This window comes from Rana temporaria, chromosome 2 (genome assembly GCF_905171775.1).
Source record: "Rana temporaria chromosome 2, aRanTem1.1, whole genome shotgun sequence".
NCBI lineage: Eukaryota > Metazoa > Chordata > Amphibia > Anura > Ranidae > Rana > Rana temporaria.
Genome location: NC_053490.1, coordinates 241,273,698 through 241,295,266, shown reverse-complemented (window position 1 = coordinate 241,295,266; position 21,569 = coordinate 241,273,698). Strand labels below are relative to the sequence as shown.

General features: G+C 41.7%; 1 protein-coding gene across 4 annotated transcripts in view; it reads left to right on the top strand.

Annotated features, from left to right (window-relative positions):
• GTF2IRD1 (GTF2I repeat domain containing 1) overlaps positions 1 to 21,569 on the top strand; it is a 132,719-nt gene that overhangs the window by 90,673 nt on the left and 20,477 nt on the right. For 3 of the 4 annotated variants that reach the window (XM_040336699.1, XM_040336697.1, XM_040336700.1), the window contains exons 12-17: positions 2,521 to 2,558; positions 3,626 to 3,706; positions 7,893 to 7,964; positions 11,797 to 11,850; positions 11,969 to 12,034; positions 14,981 to 15,164. In XM_040336699.1, the coding sequence (XP_040192633.1) occupies positions 2,521 to 2,558; positions 3,626 to 3,706; positions 7,893 to 7,964; positions 11,797 to 11,850; positions 11,969 to 12,034; positions 14,981 to 15,164 (495 nt within the window). The remainder of the gene's footprint in view (positions 1 to 2,520; positions 2,559 to 3,625; positions 3,707 to 7,892; positions 7,965 to 11,796; positions 11,851 to 11,968; positions 12,035 to 14,980; positions 15,165 to 21,569) is intronic. The other variant, XM_040336698.1, reaches the window with a different exon arrangement.

Genomic DNA, 21,569 nt, shown 5'->3' with positions numbered 1-21,569 from the left:
TCTATCAATATAGGTACAACATACAATGCATGAGTAACATAAACAAATAGTTACCACATCACATTAACAAACAATGTTCATTTAAAGGCTCTTACAGATTTGTAAATGATCATTGTTTAGTAATGTGATGTGTTAACTTTTTGTATTTGTATGTTTATGTTACTCATGCATTGTACATTCTATCTATATTGATAGCTTATGCAACATTCATAAGACTCTCGAAGAAGCCATATCTTTGTTAAACATGTAAAGCTGAAGTCGCTGCATCATTGCACAAGCCTCACATTCTTCTGTTATGGTTTTAACATTTATATACCTTTATGGTGTTTTTAATGTTTTGTATACAAAATAAAAATGTTTTTTTTTTTTTATAGATTCTGAATTATCAACTGTGAAGTACTGATGTTGGCACCTTGAAAATCCATATGCTTTATAGTCTTGCAATTTAATAGTTCTTTTGGCATGCTGTGCCCTTGATCCCCTACCACCTGGTAGTTGTGATATAAAATATGCTACTTTGCTTTCAAAAATAACTATTGAGAGTTTGGCGATGGAACATTATTGATTTTATATACAGTAGGCTGTAAAACTGCATGCAAATTTAGGTGGTGATGTCACCGTACCTGCTGTTATTAAAAATATGTATTAATGCTTACACATTAAAAGGTGTCGCCAATAAAGCATCTCAATTATTGACTCTTTGTACTTCTAGAATGCCCGTACCACAACGTGTGCATTGTGGGTCGGTTGCAGCATGGCCCAAGTGGGGATCTTTTTGTCACACTGTGATGGAAAGCATTGCACCCGCTGAATGTTTATACCACCATATGACTGCCTTGGCCTTCACAGCTAAATTGCCTGGTTATGTGGTGGTGCTTGCTCAGTACAGCAACTATATGACACTAGCCTATTTCCCCTGAAGATGGCTATGCTCTATGCATTCCAATCCTGATTTCTTAGTTCCTGGCAGGAGAAGACAGAGGATAATTTTCTCTGTGCAGAGTTGAGTCTTGTAAGCTTCTAAGCTGCTGAGACTGAATGTTCTGCTAATACAATGCAACCAAGTATATACCTCCAAACACTTGAACATAGTAAAAAGAGACATGTTGTTAGGTGATAAGGAAACAGAACGTGCATCGTGCCATGTGAGCAGTGCATGTGGCTAAGTGGGCATAAATTGGAGGGGTTTGGCTAAATCATAGCATGTATTTATCATTACTGTAAATGCTGGGAAAGCGAGCAATACAGAAATCCAAATAATAATTAATAAGATGATTAATATTCCCAATAAATAATATAAAATACATAATAAGGATAACATAAGACATGTTTACAAAGTATAAATTATACGAATTTAAATAAATACAAATCAGTTACGGTATGTATACTACCGGTAGCCAAAAATAATAAATGCACAGCGATAAAAGCAGTTCTGACTAAAAGATCTGAATGATATTTTTCTAGTCTGACCATTATATATAAAATATCAAACGTGAAAAAAGGTGCGCTAACGAGCAAATTAATCCCAAAAAAGTGCCTTAATAATGTAGGATTCAACAAAAGTAGGTACAATGAATCAACTTTGTGATATAAATGTATCCAAATTAGGTATGTAGCAATATAGTGTTAAAGTGGAGGTTCCCCCTAAAGAAATCTAACAATACATTCAGAAGACTGATTACACTGCGGGTATGCTGTTTTTTTTTCATACCTCGATATCGCCGTTTCATTCCTCGGCTTCTGGGTATGATTCTTGTGGGGCTGGGCGTTCCTAGTTGATTGACGTTCCTCCGACCGACGCATACTTGACGTCACGACAAGCCGAACGTCGCTGCGCTAGCGCCGTATAGAGCCGACTCTATACGGCGCCTGCACAATGGCGTTCGGCTTCTGTCAGAAAGTCGTGACGCGCAGTATGCGCCGGTCGGAGGAACGTCAATCAACTAGGTCCAGCAAGAATCATACCCGGAAGCCGAGGGATGAAACGGCGATAACGAGGTATGTACGAAAAAAAAAAAAACCCAGCATACCCGCAGTGTAATCAGTCTTCTGAATGTATTGTTAGAATTTTTTTTTAGGGGGAACCTCCACTTTAAATATCAACAAAATGGCCATAAAAAATATACTGTGAAATAAAAAAGTGTCTAAATCAATCTTCACTCTAATGAATAAAAGTGCACTGCTCCCAGTGTATAGTTGACACATTCGTGAATAACTCGCCGTACCTACTTTTATTGAATCCTACATTATTAAGGCACATTTTTGGGGGATTCATTTCCTTGTTAGTTAACAGACAGCACAACTTGTTTAACATTTGATATATACAGTATTGTTTTCTGTATTCAAGAATTTTAAACTGTAGCAGCTTTTTTTGATTTTTTTCTAGTGCAAGGTTTACTTTATATATAATTATATATAAGATGTATGGATAGAAACAAACTTTATGTGTAGTCCACAGTGAGGGTGTTAGTTTAGTTTTCTCTAAATGATGCATCCTTTTTAATATGCTATATTTTACAGGTCTGAAAACAACAGCATACCAGAGGAATGTGAGCCAGGTACATGTTTATGTTTTGGTATATAATCATCAATTATAATTTTCTTCCATCCAGTACAGGATGGTGGCTTTCTGAGCAGTGTCATCTTAAGAGCATTATAGGCCCCCGGGCAATACAGTGCACTGGGGCCCTGTCTACACAATCACACATGAGAATTTACTGACAAAAATCATAAAATTTACTGGCAAAACCACATTTTTTACTGCCACTGCAAAAAAAGTACCTAAAATTACAGTTTTCAGTGCCGAACAATGCAAATGTCAGTATTTAAACTATAAACATATAGCTAGTGCTATTAGCAATGTGTTTTAAGTTAAACAAAAGTAAAAAAAAAAAATGTCTTCATTGACATGAAGGTCAGGTTACTATAACCCAGACAGTTTTCTCTTACATCAGAGTCTGCAGGATTCCTCCTTACCGTGAAAGAGAACTCTTATGTAAAGGGGAACGCTGCAGATTATGATCTAAGGGGGGAACTCTGATGTGGAGGGGGGCTCTGGTGACCAGAGACCACCTTATATCAGAGTCCACTGCTTTCTCTTTCCCACTTACATCAGGGTCCGCAGACTGAGTTCCCTCTTGCATTGTAAGGGGGAATCCTGCAGACTCTGATGTAAAGGGGAACTCTGATGTGGGGGGCACTTTGGTGACCAGACGCCACCTTCCGTAGAGTAAATACACTAAGGTAAGGGGGGTCACTAATATAGGAGGGGGAACCTTTATATCAGTGCCCCCTTACATTTTTGCATTCACTCCCCCCTTACATCAGCAACCCCCCGCACTCGTGGAGGACCGGATCTTCTCTATGATTTCTGCAAACTGGGCATGGGCAGTTCTAACTCGTCACTCTCCACAATTTTTTACTGGGGTTGCTGGGCAGTCGGTGGGGCCCCCCAGGCACGCGGGGCCCCCGGGCAACTGCCCAGCGTGCCCAATGGAAAAGATGGCCCTGTTTCTGAGTACATACTGCACCAGATGTGCTCAATAGAAACCTCCTTCTCTACTCTAATTCTTCAGATACTCAGTTATCTGTGGCCATTCTTATTATGTTCCTATTGATTTTACAGGACCTTCAAGCGAGTCAAATGGAATAAGACATATTAAAGTGGAGCCTGAATATCAAGAAATCATGAATGTGGCTGTGCCAGGTACTTTACTTGTGATTTATAGGCAAGAGTGTGAATTATTTGATCTAATCCTTTCAGGTCCCCCTATAGCAGTTGTACTGCTACAGGGTGGCACCTGTGTGTCGGATCACATATATATACGTAATCCGACACTTCCGGGTAGGGTGCATGTATGCATGATCGCACAACAGTGGAAGCTGATCGGCGGGTGCACGGTAAACGATGTCCTCCGGCACCAAAAATCGTTAGGTAGAGAGCCAGAACTGTGATCTGCCTATATAAACAAGGCAGATTGCCGTTCTGACAGGAGTAAAGGGACGGAATTTGTGTCCCTACAAAGCAGGGAAACAATTTCATCTGTTCTCCTGGTAAAAGCATCTCATACAGTATTGTAAAACACTGGTTAGGCACACAGTTAACACTTTGATCACCCCTGATGTTAATCCCTTCCCAGCCAGTCTCATTAGTATAGTGTTAGTATAGTGACAGTGCCAATTTTTTTAGCACTGATCACTGTATTGGTGTCACTGGTCCCCAAAAAGTGTCAGTGTCAGGATGCCTGCTGCAATATCGCAGTCTTGCTATAAGTCGCTGATCGCTGCCATTACTAGTAAAAAAAATTAATAAAAATATCACATAGTTTACAGACACTATGACTTTTGCGCAAACCATTCAATATATACTTATTGGGATTTGTTTTACCAAAAATATGTAGCAGAATACATATTGGCCTAAATTTATAAAGTTAGATTATTTTTATTTTTATATTGGATATGTTTTATAGTAGAAAGTAAAAAATATTGTTTTTTGTTTTATTTTGCAAAATGTTTTATTTTTTTTGTTTATAGCGCAAAAAATAAAACACGAAGAGGTGATCAAATACCACCAAAATAAATCTCTATTTGTGGGTGGGGGGGAACATATATTTTATTTGGACACAGCGTTGCATGACCGCGCAATTGTCAGTTAAAAAAACGTAATATACGCAATAAAATTGCCGTATTGTAAAAAATGGCCTGGTCATGAAGGGGGTAAATCTTCAGGAGGTTGAGTGGTTAAAGGATAACTACACCCACATGTAATATAGTGCAGCTTACAGTCTTTAGCTGTGGTTGATCCATTCGGTTTCTGTCTTGTAAGCAGGGGAGGGCTGGCAGCCTTAGGCCTGGGGGGCAAGTCCAGTCAAGTGGCCCATAGAGCGTGGAAAAGTGATAGATCGAGGAAAACAGTCTAAGATTTTTCATGATCACAAGAGTCCGCACAGAGGTTCCCTTACATCAGAGTCCACACAGAGGTTCCCTAACATCAGAGTCCGCACAGAGCCCCCCTTACATCAGAGTCCGCACAGAGGCCCCCCTTACATCAGAGTCCGCACAGAGGTCCCCCTTACATCAGAGTCTGCACAGAGGCCCCCCTTACATCAGAGTCCGCACAGAGCCTCCCCTTACATCAAAGTCCGCACAGAGCCTCCCCTTACATCAGAGTTCGCACAGAGCCTCCCCTTACATCAGAGTCCACACAGAGCCTCCCCTTACATCAGAGTCCGCACAGAGCTTCCCCTTATATCAGAGTCTGCACATAGCCTCCCCTTACATCAGAGTACGCACAGAGCTTCCCCTTATATCAGAGTCCGCACAGACCCCATATACATCAGAGTCCGCACAGACCCCATATACATCAGAGTTCGCACAGACACCATATACATCAGATCTGATGTAAGGGGTGTTCTGGGAAACTTGATTTAAGGGTTTATGCTGTGGACTATTGTGTAAAGAGGGTTTCTGCTCACCAAAGCCTGCCCCCCTTCCTTTTAACAAAGTCCACAGGCAGGCTGTCTGATGCTTTTTTGGGTTCAAACTTCCTGTCCAGTGCCCACACATGCCCGGGGAGTGTGGGCAGGGCAGACTCAGAAGGAGGAGGAGCAGATGAGCTCTACCTCTCCTCATGTCTGTACAGAGACAGAAGGGGATGTCAGCGCTGGTGTGTGCTGAGGCTGAGCTATGTGTGAGACGAGACAGTGAGGAAGTGTGCAGAATTTGCAAGATTACTACGTGAAAGTAAAGCAAAAGAAGCTTATAAAAGAAAACAAATGCAGCCACCACACCAAGAAATAGGAAGCTGCAATATATTACATTTATAATTTTGGATTTTGATACACTTTAAGTCATCAGGAATATTTATTTATAGAAAATAAGCATTTACTAATTTTATCCATCAGGCTTTGTGTAATTTTTATATAATTAAAATAGAAAGGAAAGGTGGATAAACAACAGGAACTCTCCCTGACCATTCACAGAATACCTTGCATTCTATGAAAATAATACAAGGCTTTTGTGACTGGATGAGGAGAGAGAAGCGGAATTGTATATGACTGCACTGCTTCACTATATGAGAGGCGGAACTCTCAGTCACAGCACAGCGATCCAGGCAGAGTATAGTCACTTAGTGTTATCATATTTGACTTGTGTCTATTCTAAAAAAGACTAAAACTTTTTCCCTGGAGTTCTGCTTTTAAAATGACTCTTGCTGTTCCTTACTCTTTTCCCATCTAACAGTACCTGTGCATACAGCTTTTGTATGATCTTCATTGCACCTTCTCTCATGTCACAGCTCTCTAGCAGTCCCTAGGAAGCAGCTTTGTAACTGTAAAAAATAACTTTACATTTAAACAACTTATTAGTATGGATGGATAAAAGGACATCACCATCTCCTTGGATAATTGTCTGGAAGCCTGGAATGATTTATTTTCTAAATCTGAGGTCAGCCGATCGGGAATTTTTTTTTCCAACCAATTGGAGGGATAAAGAACATGTAAGGAAAAAAAATTGATTTATGCATAAAGAGTTTTCACAGCTGCTATCTAGAGATTGCAAGAAAGCTCTGACATCAGAGAGGAAGCAAAAAGGAGGTTACTAAAGTCTCTATCCACAGATACTGTTAGAGAGTATAGCTAGAGGAATAGCATCTGTCTATTCAGATTTAATCTGCAGTCATAAATAAATATTTAAGAGAAGCTTAGATACTGTAATTGGGCACTTTTGGATGTCTGTAGGATATTCTGTGCAGAGCAGTCCAGACCCCAGAGAAAGGAAGGTCTTTGAGAAGGAAACAGCAACATATTTTTTACTTTCTGACATTCAGAAATTATTTTTTTCACTCCCTTTTTTTTTAGATAGAGTGCAGAAGGATTAGAATACCTGTCTGGGTTTTTTTTTGCTGTCTGTACCCCTGTTAGAGAGATTCACCCTCTCTAATTACCCTGTTTCCTTTATTATTATTATTATTATACACGATTTATATAGCGCCAACAGTTTGCGCAGCGATTTACAATGTCTAGGGGAGACAACACAATTACAGTACAGTTCAATACAAAAGGTACAGGAGGGCCCTGCTCGTAGAGCTTACATTCTAAAGGGAGGGGGGGTGGTACAAAAGGTAATAGTTGCAGAGAATTTGATAGGGGTGGCTCAGGAATAGTTGTTAGGTGGATGTGGGATAGGCTTCCCTGAATAAATTATTTTTTAGGGATCTCCTAAAGGTGGACAGGGAGTTCCAGAGGATGTTGTGAATGGCCTTGTATGTTATGGTTAGCATTTTGAATTTTACACGGTGGGGTAGGGGAAGCCAGTGAAGGGATTGGCAGAGAGGAGCAGCAGTCACGATCGGTTAGTGAGGTGTATTAGTCTAGAAGCAGAATTCATAATAGACTGAAGGGGGATAGCCTGCTTATGGGTAGGCCATTAAGGAGAGAGTTGCAGTAGTCAAGGCGGGAAATAATCAAGGAGTGAATAAGTTGCTTTGTGGTGTCATTAGTCAGGAAGGGTCGAATTCTGGAGATGTTGCGGAGGTTAAGGCGGCCGAAAGTGAAAGAAATTCCTAAATTTTGGGTTATCAGAGAACAGTAATAGAGGGGAAATCTTCCAATGGGGATATTGGCTCTAGTGACAACCAGGGATTCCTTAACTTTGCAGGAATTTCCTCTCAATTCCTGTTTTCGCTATGCAACAGGAAGTAAAGGAAAATTTTCCCAACGGGACACTGATGGCAAAAAAATAAAATAAAAACCTCACAGGTGTTATAGACCTTTCTTACTCTATCCAAAATGAAAAAATATGCCATTCAACTTTTTAATTTTAAAGATTTCGGTTATATCTTTCCTACTACTTTTTAATACATACCTGTGTTTTTTTCTATCTGTTTAATTCAGAGGAATTAACTGCTTGTCTGAAGAGTCCAGTGAATTCAGATAACAACACTTTTGTGCTGGATACAGGAGCAGGTAAATGAAAATCATCAACATGATACAATATATAAATGACCATAAAAGACTTTGAAACACATATATGCAGATATTTGTTTGTTTTATTTAACCATGTAAAGCAGGCATGTCCAAAGTCCGGCCCGCGGGCCAATCGCGGCCCGCGTTCCGGTTTTGAGCGGCCCGCCTGGTTGTCTGGACATATATATCTTTTGTGGCCCCCAACGATCTCCCAGCACTGAGGCCACAAAAGATATATAACTTGTATCACTAAATGGTGCATCGCTGGCTGAATCCTGCCCACCGCTAACATAATTTATTACATGGGAGGCGCGGCAGGTCTCTCCTACATCATCGCATCACTCCCCCTTCCTCCCCCTCCCCACACTCCTTATTCACACAAGCCTGGAAACTCTGAAGGTACGGACAAAGGACGGGATCTATCAAGTTACAAAGCAGGTGATTGGTTGTTAGACAGTGGGGCGGTCCCAGCAACCCATCTCCAGCCTTTAACTTGAAAAGTCCCGCCCCCTTTGTCTGGACCTGCCATGCGTGCTTCCCGGCTTGTGTGATTAAGGTAGGGCAGTGTGGGGAGGGGGAATGCTGTGTGGATGAAAGGCACAGTCTGACTCCAATATCGAGGGAGGACTGTAATGGGGAGGGAGTCTGTAATGGGGAGGGAGTCTGTAATGGGGAGGGAGTCTAAGATGTAGTGGGGTCTATGAAGTGGGCTCTGTAATGAGGGGGCGGATCTGTGATGGACTGGGGATCTGGGATGGATTGGAATTCTGTAATGGACTGGGGATGGACTAGGGATCTGTAATGGACTGGGGATGGACTGGGGAATTCTGTGATGGACTGGGGAATTCTGTGATGGACTAGGGAATTCTGTGATGGACTGGGGAATTCTGTGATGGACTGGGAAATTCTGTGATGGACTGGGGATCTGTCATAGACTGGGAATGGACTGGTGAATTCTGTGATGGACTGGGGAATTATGTGATGGACTGGGGATCTGTCATAGACTGGGTATGGACTGGGGATCTGTCATGGACTGGGGAGTTCCCCAGTCCATGACAGATCCCCCAGTCCATGACAGATCCCCCAGTCCATGACAGATCCCCAGTCCATGACAGATCCCCAGTCCATGACAGATCCCCAGTCCATCACAGATCTGTGATGGACTGGGGATCTGTGATGGACTGGGGATCGGTCATGGACTGGGGATCGGTCATGGACTGGGGGATCTGTCATGGACTGGGGGATCTGTCATGGACTGGGGGATCTGTCATTGACTGGGGGATCTGTCATGGACTGGGGATCTGTCATGGACTGGGGGATCTGTCATGGACTGGGGGATCTGTCATGGACTGGGGGATCTGTCATGGACTGGGGATCTGTCATGGACTGGGGATTTGTGATGGAGTGGGTCTGTAATGGGGGGGGGGGGATCTGTGAAGGACTGGGGATCTGCTTCACAGATCTTTAGTTAAAATTTAAGTTTTTTTTCCTGAAACTTCCCTCTTAAAGTGAAGGCTTGTGTTATACACCAATAAATACGGTATATCCAAATAACACGCCTGAGCTCATCTCTTTACTCACACACAGCCACAAAGGCAAGAGAATTATTGTTGGGCAGTGTATTGGTTGCTCAAACGAACACACTTAGACTGAATTTTAATGGTTCAAAAAATGATAGGGAAAATGGTCGGCCCTCGAGCATGTTCACTTCATCAAATCTGGCCCTCTTTGAAAAAAGTTTGGACACCCCTGATGTAAAGTGATCTGTACAGTAGTAAAACAGAATAACCAATAGACAAGTATATAGTCTAACACAGTAGGGCTAACTCGGAGTCTACAACAAGTAACGATATCAAAAGAAAAGAGAGAAGATCAGAGTTAGTATAAGGCCTCGTACACACGACCGATTTTCTCGGCAAAAAACAGCAAGAAACTTGCTGGGAGATATTTTTTTGCCGAGGAAACCGGTCGTGTGTACATTTTCGTCAAGGAAACTGTCGAGAAACTCGACGAGCCAAAAAGAGAGCATGTTCTCTATTTCCTTGACGGGAATGGAGAAAATTGGCTTGTCGAGTTCCTCAACAGCCTAACAAGGAACTCGACGAGCAAAACGATGTGTTTCGCCCGTTGAGTTCCATGGTCGTGTGTACGAGGCCTTACTGGAGCTGCTTGCAATTGAGGAAAAACACACCACCCTCTAGTGAAATAATAAAACAAAAATTGCAGCGCTAGTAAATACGAAACAACTGATGATTCACAATATACAATGCAAAAAAAGTCCTCTTTGATGTGGTAAATCAATCTTAAGTTTGTGTAACCATATCATAGTCCATATAATAGTGGGTGCTAATGTCCTTCTTAGGTGGAAATATGGTAGAAATGGCCACTCACCAGACACATTATTACAAGTTTTTTTCTTGTGTCTGGTGAGTGGCCATTTCCACCATATTTCCACCTAAGAAGGACACGAGTACCCACTATTATATGGACTATCATATGGTTACAGTAACTTATGATTGATTTATCACTTCAAAGAGGACTTTTTCTGCACTGTATTTACTAGCCCTGCAATTTTTAGTTTTATTACTACAAGTAAAGGACAAGTCCTGAAGTCTCTTCTTTAACTCATGGTTAACTCAAATGCATGTTTATCAACTATCACCCCAAGTTATGCTTTCCAGTCACCACCCTTATCAACTATCACCCCAAGTTATGCACTCCAGTCACCACTCTTCTCGTGTCCATAACAATACAATAATTGGATTATGGTGAGTGAATGGATTACTCATAAGGTTGAGGCTACATGGGTAGTTCATAATCTCAGAGGATACTAACATAATCATAGTGCAAAATTGTCTATGAAGTGCTACTGCAGGGGATTGTTGTGCAACTGTCTGGAGTTAATAGATTTTTTTTTAAGTAAAGCTATTGTGTAGCCCTTCAATTATGTAGGGGGGCCCAATCGAGGCTTAGGTGGCCACCATTGGATTCATTTGTTATCATCTTATTCAAGTCTTAGGAGAAGTAGGAAATAGATAACAAAGAAATGTATCTCTTGAGTGTGATTTTGCTACTCAAAATTGGATGTGAAGTCCTAGGCTAATGCCGCGTACACACGGTCGGAATTTCCGACAACAAATGTTCGATGTGAGCTTGTTGTCGGAAAATCCGATTGTGTTTATGCTCCATCGGACGTTTGCTGTCAGAATTTCCAACAACAAAAATTTAAGAGCTGATTCTCAAATTTTCCGACAACAAAAGTTGTTGTCGAAAATTCCGACCGTGTGTACACAATTCAACGCACAAAAATTCTACGCATGCTTGGAATCAATTTGACGCATGCTCGGAATTATTGAACTTAATTTTTCTCTGCTCGTCGAAGTGTTATACGTCACCGCGTTCTTGACGTTCGGAATTTCCGACAACAATTGTGTGACCGTGTGTATGCAAGACAAGTTTGAGCCAACATCCGTCAGAAATGTATCCACAGTTTTGTTGTCGGAATGTCCGATCGTCTGTACACGGCATAAGAGTTTAAATATGAAAACTATCTGGCTTTAGATAAATTAAAAAGGATGACTGGTGGTGTGACTGGTTATTTCAAGAATAACCAGCCGGTTTTGTGTGATTTACTACCACTAGCCCATGACATGGATGACTGAAGACCTTCATAGACACAAATAGCTATCAATAAATAGAATTTGCAGTTGGGTCCCCAGTATCTTTAGGTCAAGTTTTTAGATGTCTCCTCCTTTAAATGGCTACTTTTCTGTTATAGGCTTACTGTAAGTCTTGTATTGATTCCTTCTAATGCAGTTCCATTTGATTATAGTTTCAGACAAAGGGACCTCTATGAACTCCAGGAATGAAGAGAAACACATAGATGGTAATTCTGTTCATACTGCTTTTAGATGCAAGATAAAACATGCAAGAGGTTCTAATCATATGTATACTTGGGACAGATAAACTAATTGTAATTTTTTTTTATTTGTTATTGTTGCAAGAAGGGATTGGAGACATAATCAGACAATTGAGAAAAAGAGTAGAGAACTTGTTCAACAAAAAATATGGTAAGAAAAAAGTACAATTAATTATCATTTTTTTTTCTTTTATTCATTAAATAATTTATTGGTGTTTATATGGACATTATTTACACTTGTTGCGCCCTTTTGTACCTTTCTTTCACAATTAATTAACATACTACATCAGCTTTAGTGAGGGATCATACATATAAGGCTGGGTTCACTAGTGCGAATTGGATGCAGGTTTCCACGCATCCCTGTACATCTTTTGGTCTGCTTCAGGTCCGAATTCAGACAAACAAATCGGACCTGAAGCGGTGAACGAGGACGCTTCCTGCTGTGAGCTGCTGCGTGCTCATTTGTGAACCCAGCCTAAGATGATTATGGAAGAAATGTGGGATTACGGAAGAAAAAGAAACATATATATTCACTTATGTGGCTGCAGCATTAATCCGATGCTGCAGCTTTCCCCCCACTGACTCTAATTCCGAGAACTGAGCGATCACATGATCACTGATCACTCAGTTCTTGGTCTTAAGTGAGCAGTGACTGTCAGCCACGGGCTCTCTGCTCTACCACTCAAGTACTTATTGGAGTGCGGTGTTGTGGAGGGGGTGGGAGTGGCTGGCTCAGGCTCTCAGCAGCATGAGTCTGGACCGGCTCTGTGACATGAGCCAACACCGGGCTTTAACTGACTGTCGACTGTATCTGGGCCCCAGGAGTTCAGAACAAAGGGCCAGATTCAGGTACCTGCGCTGCGGCGTAACGTATCTCGTTTACGTTACACCGCCGTAAGTTTTCAGCGCAAGTGTTTGATTCACAAAGCACTTGCCTGTAAACTTGCGGCGGTGTAACGTAAATGCGTTCGGCGCAAGCCCGCCTAATTCAAATGGGGCGTGTACCATTTAAATTAGGCGCGTTCCCGCGCCGAACGTTCTGCGCATGCTCCGTTAGAAAATTTCCCCTCGCGCTTTGCGCGAAATAACGGCGCCCCAATGTGTTTTTTGAACGGCGACGTGCGTTACGTCCTTTCGCATTCCCGGACGTCTTACGCAAAAAAAAAAAATTGAAATTCGACGCGGGAACGACGGCCATACTTTAACATGGCTGGTCTAAATCTAAGCCATGAAATAGCAGGCGTAAGTTTGCGACGGGAAAAACCGACTAGTGACGACGTAAGAGAATGCGACGAACGCGCGTACCTTCGTGGATCGCCGTAAACAGCTAATTTGCATACCCGGAGCGGAAAACGGCGCAAACTCCACCCAGCGGTCGCCGAAGTATTGCATCCTAAGATCCGAAGGCGTACGAAACCGTACGCCTGTCGGATCTTAGCCAAAAGCCGTCGCATCTTTGTTTGTGAATTACAAATAAAGATACGAAGCGGCAAATTTTAAAGTACGCCGGAGTATCAGCAGATACTCCGGCGTACTTTTTCTGTGAATCTGGCCCTAAGTGCTCTCCTGTGACCCACAGGGGAAGTATGGCCAGAAAAGCTTGGCTATACATGTCCTTTAAATATTCTGGAAATAAATTTGTAAAGCCTCTTGCACTGTGCCTTGGTACAAAAGCCAGTGACATTGGTTTCCACATCTAATTGTTTGAAACTGATCAGTTGGTACAAGCAATATGTAATCGTTATTTTTATAAATACTATTGTTATATAGTAGCATGTTCAGTGTGCATATTCATATCAGTCTTGTAATGCCACTAAAGCCTCGTACACACGATCAGTCCATCCGATGAGAATGGTTCGATCGTGTCAGAACACGGTGATGTAAAACACAACGACGTGCTGAAAAAAACGAAGTTCAATGCTTCCAAGCATGCGTCGACTTGATTCTGAGCATGCATGGATTTTTAACCAATGGTTGTGCCTACTAACGATCGTTTTTTTCCCATCGGTTAGGAATCCATTGGTTAAATTTAAAGCAAGTTGGCTTTTTTTTTAACCAATGGTTAAATAACCTATGTGGCCTATACACGATCGGTTTTGACCAATGAAAACGGTCCATCAGACCGGTGTCCTCTGTTTAACCTATCATGTGTACGAGGCCTTAATGTTGTGGCTCTCTTATGCCTCGTTTCCACTGAGCGGATCGGTTCGGGTCGCTTAGAATGGAACGGGTTAGAATGGTCCGGTCTATTCTGCAGAGCATTTCCACTGCAAATCGGACCATCCGGGATCATGCAAGGTTTAGAAAAAAAGCCTAGCACGTCCACCAATCAGTGAGATGTATTTGTAGGTCCGCCCTAATGGAACTGTTCCATTCTCTATGGCCCCACATCTGAAGCAGGACCCAGAATGGTCCGGTACGGTTCGCTTTTATGGGACGCTTTCATAATGGAAACACCCAGAAAAGCGTACCGTACCGAACCGAACCGAACCGATCCGCTCAGTGGAAACGAGGCATAACTTTTCTTCCAAATTTTTATCAGAGAAATATTTGTTATTAAGAAAACTATCCATCTTTACAGATATTCATACAGTCCAGAGTATTTCCTCCCATACCCTTTACGTAACTGATATCTATGAATATATATAGTATTTGTATCCCTGCCACTCAGCATTGCAAGTCTGTGACCTTACTTCTCTCTGCTGCAAGTATTACAGCCAAGTTAATGACCAACAATCGGCTTGCTGATTTGACAATGTTGTTGCTTTGCTAATCAAGAATGTCTTCACTGGGCTTGCTCAACCTAATTTCCCTATCAGCAAGCTCCCAGTGTTAGATTGATTGACGGCACTATGAAGTGAATCATTTTTCTCATGGTGTTAGGAATACAGAAGGACAACATAAAGACAGAATTAGGTACTTGTATACTCTCCGTATTGAAATCTACTAAAAATTTTTTTACAAATCTGGATTAAATCTTGTTTTTATTTTATGTTTGAACTGATGTACTTTAATTAGTATTACTTTTTAAATAAGATAAACATTCATTAGGATGTAAAAATTATATTTTTCTTCTTGTTATGTTGCTAAAATGCAGCTAAAGCAATTGGGGCTTCTCATCCCGCCAAAGTGCCATATTCCAAGTTCTTGATGTATCCAGATGACCTTTTTGTTATGGGCCTTCCTGATGGGGTTTCATTTCGACGTCCAAACTGCTTTGGAATCACGAAACTCAGGCGAATACTGGAATATAGTAATGACATCCACTTTGTTATAAAAAGGTAATGCTAAAATGTACTCTATCCTCTGCTCACATGCACCTTTGTATGCACATAAAATGTAATCTTGTAAACAGGTGATCAAATACCACCAAAAGAAAGCTCTATGTGTGAGAGAAAAAGGACATAATCATTTATGTACAGCTTTGCATGACCACACAATTGTCGGTTAAAGTAACGCAGTGCTGTATAGCAAAACATGGCCTGGTCTGGAAGGGGGGTAAATCTTCCAGAGGTCAAGTGGTTATTTATTACTTTATTGTAGACTTTGATGTTTCCCTGGGGAACTCTGAAAGGCATGTTCTCAGTGGAATTTTTGTGAGTGGAATTCCCTTCTATCATAATCTCAAAATGTGTCACGCTTAAAGTGGTTACCTTAAAGGGGTTTTAAAGGTAAAAAAACCTCCTTCACCTACCTCATCCTTCCATTTTGCTTTTAAATGTCCTTATTTCTTCTGAGAAATCCTCACTTCCTGTTCTTCTGTCCCTAACTCCACATAGTAATGCGAGGCTTTCTCCCTGGTGTGGAGTGTCGTGCTCGCCCCCTCCCTTGGACTACAGAAGAGTCAGGACGCCCACTGAGGCCCCGTACACACGACCAGTTTCCTCGGCAGAATTCAGCTTCCGACCGAGTTTCTGGCTGAATTCTGCCGAGGAAACTGGTCGTGTGTACACTTTCAGCCGAGGAAGCCGACGAGGAGCTCGACGAGGAAATAGAGAACATGTTCTCTATTTCCTCGTTGTTCTAAGGCCTCGTACACACGGCCGAGGAACTCGACGTGCCAAACACGTCGAGTTCCTCGGCCAGTTCAGCCCTGAAGCCGCCGAGGACCTCGGCGGGAGGAGAGCTCCCATAGAACAACGAGGAAATAGAGAACATGTTCTCTATTTCCTCGCCGAGGTCCTCGTCGGCTTCCTCGGCCGAAAGTGTACACACGGCCAGTTTCCTCGGCAGAATTCAGCCAGAAACTCGGTCGGAAGCTGAATTCTGCCGAGGAAACTGGTCGTGTGTACGGGGCCTATGGGAGCTCTCGTCCCGCCGAGCTCCTCGGCGGCTTCAGTGCTGAACTGGCCGAGGAACTCGATGTGTTTGGCACGTCGAGTTCCTCGGCCGTGTGTACGAGGCTTAACACACAGCTCCTTTCTCTATCTGCATGTAGAGAGCGTCCTGACTCTCCTGTAGTCCAAGTGAGGTGGTGAGCACGACACTCCACACCAGGGAGAAAGCCTTGCATTACTGTGTGGAGTTACAGACAGAAGAACAGGAAGTGAGGATTTCTCAGAAGAAATAGGGACATTTAAAAGCAAAATGGAAGGATGAGGTAAGTGAAGGAGCACTGCACTAAGGTAAAGGAAGCTATTTAGGAAAAACATTTTTTACCTTTACAACCCTTCTAACCTCCCTGGCGGTAAACCCGAGCGTGACTCGGGGGTTGGTTTTCAATGCTAAAATCGGTATCCCCGAGTCACGCTCGGGGTGGACGTGCAGCGGCGCGGCTTACCTTTCGCTGGATCCACAGACAAATTACTCACCTTGTCCCTGGATCCAGCGATGCCACCCCGCTGTGTGAGCGAGCGGGACCTCCTCGCTCGATTCACAGTCCCCGTGTGCCGCCGATCTCCGTTCCCTGCGACGTTACGACGCACGGAAGCGGAGAACGGCGCCAAATTCAAAAAAGTAAACAAACACTTTACATACAGTATACTGTAATCTTATAGATTACAGTACTGTATGTAAAAAATACACACCCCCCTTGTCCCTAGTGATCTGCCCAGTGCCCTACATGTACTTTTATAAAAATAAAAAATGTAATTTCTGCCTAAAAACTGTAGATTGTCCAAAAGTGTCCCTTTATGTCAAAAATGGTTTTAGAGCAGCTAGAAAACAGCGATAATAAATTATAATCACTTGCAGAAATGTGCGATAGCGATTTGTGGGGAAATTCGTCATAAAAAAAAAATAATAATGACAGCGACAATTCTGCAACTGAGCAAATTTCAGTGATTTTGAGTTGATTACATTATTGAATAATTTTTATTATAATTATATTATTATTTGTTATAATTATTTATAATTATTTATTATATTATAATTTATAATTTTGTTTTAAAAACAAAATCATACCCGGGATGCCTACAAGACTCTTGCTTGGTCAGATTTAAGTGAGTTATTTCTAAAAATTACAGGCCTACAGTATAAAACTCCAAATTTCCTTGCAAAATAATTGTACCGCTTTTGGTACGTAATTCCAGACAGAATCATACCGCCAGGGAGGTTAATGTTTTCTCTGCATTAAAGTAAAAAAACTTTAATGTGCAGATCCCCCCTCGCCCCCCACAAATACTTACCTGAACCCAATGTCGATTGAGCGCTTCTCTCTCTCTCCTCATAGGTTTAGAGACAATGTCCATTGTCATTGGCTCCTACTGCTGTCAATCATAGTCAGTGAAGAGGGAGCGGGGGCTCGGGAGCACGCATGCACTTAGGGGGGGGGGAGTCAGAAGCTTCGGCAGGGGACCCCAAAAGATGAGGATCGAGGCTGCTCTGTGCAAAACCATTACAGAGCACATTACTTCAGAAATTGATATACAATCAACTTGTTATTGTTGTCTTAAATAAAATTACACCATAAAAAATGAATCAATGGCCTGCCCCTCCTCCTTGCATATTGTTTCATTCCCAGTATGGATTTGATATTTGGACCACATGGTGATGCCAATTTTGACGAAATTCTGGGTGATCAAAAAGAGGTTCCCGCCTCCCCCCTGAAAGGTGCCAAATGTGGCACCAGAGGGGGGAGTAAGCGTATGAGCGAGAGTTCCACTTTTGGGTGAAACTCCGCTTTAAATTTTGTGCGTTGCAAGATCCAACTATACAAGTATTTTAAAGCAAACATGGAATTAACACTTTTATATTACTCCAGTGTCGATGTCAGTGCTCGGAGCAGACGTCACTGGCACCAGACTCTTCTCAGAAGATTAAAAGTGATGATGTTTTTTTACTCAGACTGCACGTCACAGGAATTAAAAGTGCCCACAGACACGATAATTTACTAATCCAAACATACAGTAATCATATTCATTTCCCAGGCATGTGAACACTGGTATCTTCATAATAAGCTCTATCAGCTGTTTCAAACACATTTCCCCTTTCCTCAAAACATGCAGCCTAAGCAACACTGTCGTTTGAACATTTACTATTTCACTTTTAAAAAAAAAACTCTTAAAAAAATGTTAATTTAATTGTTGAATTGTGTAGAAAAACTTATCACAGATATGCCTCAAAACTATTTTCATCTAACATTCCAAGAAGGGCTTTAAGCAGTTAAAAAAATAAAATAAAAGAAATACAACTGTAGTCAGTAGTAACAGTTTTTTGCACATCAAGCAGAGGAAAAAAATATGGAATCACTAAATTCTGAGGAAAATATTATGGAATCGCCATGTACTTTGCAGTTCTAAAACAAAAATCTGCATCAGATTACATCCTGAAAAATGATGTCGTCGTCACCAAACATCTTTTCAATTAAAGGAATAAGAAAAGTGTCCAAAATCTCAATATAAACTTGTGCATTTATTGAAGATTTAATGACTGTCATCTCCCCAGTACCTTTTGCAACACCATATCCTCAATGATTGTGGAAATTTGCATGTTTTTGATTTTTTTTGGTGCCATTGCATTTCATTGGAATAGCACCAAACAAAAATCCCAGCACCCTGCCACATTCAGATTGGTAATTCACAGGGCTTTTTTTCTCAAATAGGTGCTGGAACCACGACCCCCCAAAACCCCTTCACCCACACACACCCTCCAAATCACATCAAATAGTGGGTGTGGTCAGTCAAATTTCACAAACAGTAGGAGGGTCTTAAAGGGGCATTAAATACCAGGATTGCATTACATACAGAGTGCATAGTTCAGGGGGGTTACACAGAGAGTGCAGAGCTGCCACTTGTAAACACATAAACCGGACTTCTGTGTTTACAAGTGATTGTGGTGAGCAGGTCCCCCTCACCAAGGGTCTGAGCCAGAGGTGGTGGAACTGAGTTCCACCAAGTTCCCCCTGAAAAAAAGCCCTGGTAATTCATCACTGAATATGACTTTGGTCCAGTCTACCACAGTCCATGATTGCTGTTATTTAGCTCACTGTAACCTTGTATTTTTTTGTTTAGGTGTTAATGGTTTTCATTTGGCTTTTCTGTATGTAAATCCCATTCCTTTAGCCGATTTCTTAAGCCTTGTACACACGATCGGATATCTGATGGAATCTAATCTGATGGATTTTTTTGTCGGATATCCGATGAAGCTGACTTTCATCAGTCTTGCCTACACACCATCAGTCAAAAATCTGACTGTGCCAAAACACAGTGACATAAAACACTACGATGTGCTGAGAAAAATGTTCAATGCTTCCGAGCATGCGTCGACTTGATTCTGAGCATGCGTCGATTTTTGAACGATGGTCTTCCACACAGACTATCGTTTTTTATCCATAGGATAAATTCTGTTCTATTTTATTTCACCGATGGAAAACAAACCGATGGGGCCCACACATGATCGGTTTGTCCGATGAAAACGGTCCATTGGTCTGTTTTCATCAGACAAACCGATCGCATGTACAGGGCTTTACAGTTCGGTCACAGACATTGACTGCAGTTTCTGACCAATTGAGATTATTCCATCAATTAAAAGAATGTTTGGTGATGATGAAATCATTTTTCAGGATGTAATCTGATGCAGATGTTTGTTTTAGAACTGCAAAGTACATAATATTTTCCTCAGAATTGAGTGATTCCATAATTTTTTCCTCTGCTTGATCTGACTACAATTTTCTTTATTTGTTTAAGTGTTTCTTAAAGCCAGAAGGTTGGAATGTTAAATTAAAATAGTTTTGAGGCATGTATGTACTATTTTTTTTTTTTTCACACAATTAAACAATTGAATGAACATTTTTCAAGAGTGATAATTCCATACTTTTTGCCAGAAGTTGCAGATACACGTGTACAAGTTATTTTGCAGTAAAGCTTATTTGTTTATTAAACTGTTTTTTAAACTTTAACACAATAAAAGACAATTTCAAAATAATATTTTTATAAAATTGTCATATTTTAGATTGCCATAGTTTGTTACAATGCCAAGTACTGTATTTATTGGCGTATAACACTCACCTTTTTACCCTGGAAATAAAGGGTAAACTGTGCCTGCGTGTTATACGCAGGGGGCTGTGGAAAGTTTTTTTTCCTGAAACTTCCATCTTAAAGTTAGGTTGCGTGTTATACGCCGATAAATACGGTAAGTATTCATGTACTTTATAAAAAAAAAAAAAAATTCTTGTGAATAGATTTTGTTTATCTATTATGTCAGATCAAGAAAGTACCTATGATTAATGGAGTATGGTCTAGATTGTGAATACGTAGATAAATACATCTATAAAGAGAGGATTGTACATTATCAGGTGCTGAAAACCTCTCTCTGCAAGTGCAGTTGCTCCAAAGCTTAGTAAATGATGTAAAGCTTCACTTTACAAAGAATACCCAATTGAATGCAAGGAAAATAAAAAAACAGCATTTATTTCTTGCACATGATTGAAAGATGGAAGTCAGCAGGACTTCTGCTCCTTTACTAAGCTCTGGGGCAACTGCTCTTGCAGAGTGCAACGCCACTTTTCAAAGTGCACATTTGATTGGCCTTTAGTAAATTAACCCCATAGTCTTATTAAAGTGGAGTTCCACTTGAAAGGGGAAGCTCCGCTTATCTGCCTCCCCCCCCCCCGTCCGGTACCACTTCAGAGAGATCTCGCCGCAGCGAGATCACTCGTAAGTTTGGCCCCCCTCCTTCTTCCCACACCACCGGGCCATTCAGAAAGCGCAGCGTGCTTCGCGCATACGCAGTAGGGAACGAGCTGTGAAGTCGCAAGGCTTCACAGCCGGCTCTCCTTTCAGGCAATGGTAGTGGAAGCACCCGAGAGCCGATGGAAACTTTGTCTGGGGTGCCAACATCTCTGGATTCCAGGACAGGTAAATGTCCTAATTTTAAAGGTCAGCAGCTACAGTATTTTTTGGGGGTTGGGCGGACCTCCGCTTTAAAGCGGAGGTTCACCCTTAGAGAGCACATTTTCCCCTTAGATGAATGCTCGTTTTGTCTAGGGGAATCGGCTAGTTGTTTTAAAATATGAACCGTACTTACCGTTTACGAGATGCATCCTCTCCGCCGCTTCCGGGTATGGGCTGCGGGAATGGGCGTTCCTTCTTGATTGACAGTCTTCCGAGAGGCTTCCGACGGTCGCATCCATCGCGTCACGATTTTCCCGAAAGAAGCCGAACGTTGGTGCGCAGGCGCAGTATAGAGCCGCACCGACGTTCGGCTTCTTTCGGCTACGAGTGACGCGATGGATGCGACCGTCGGAA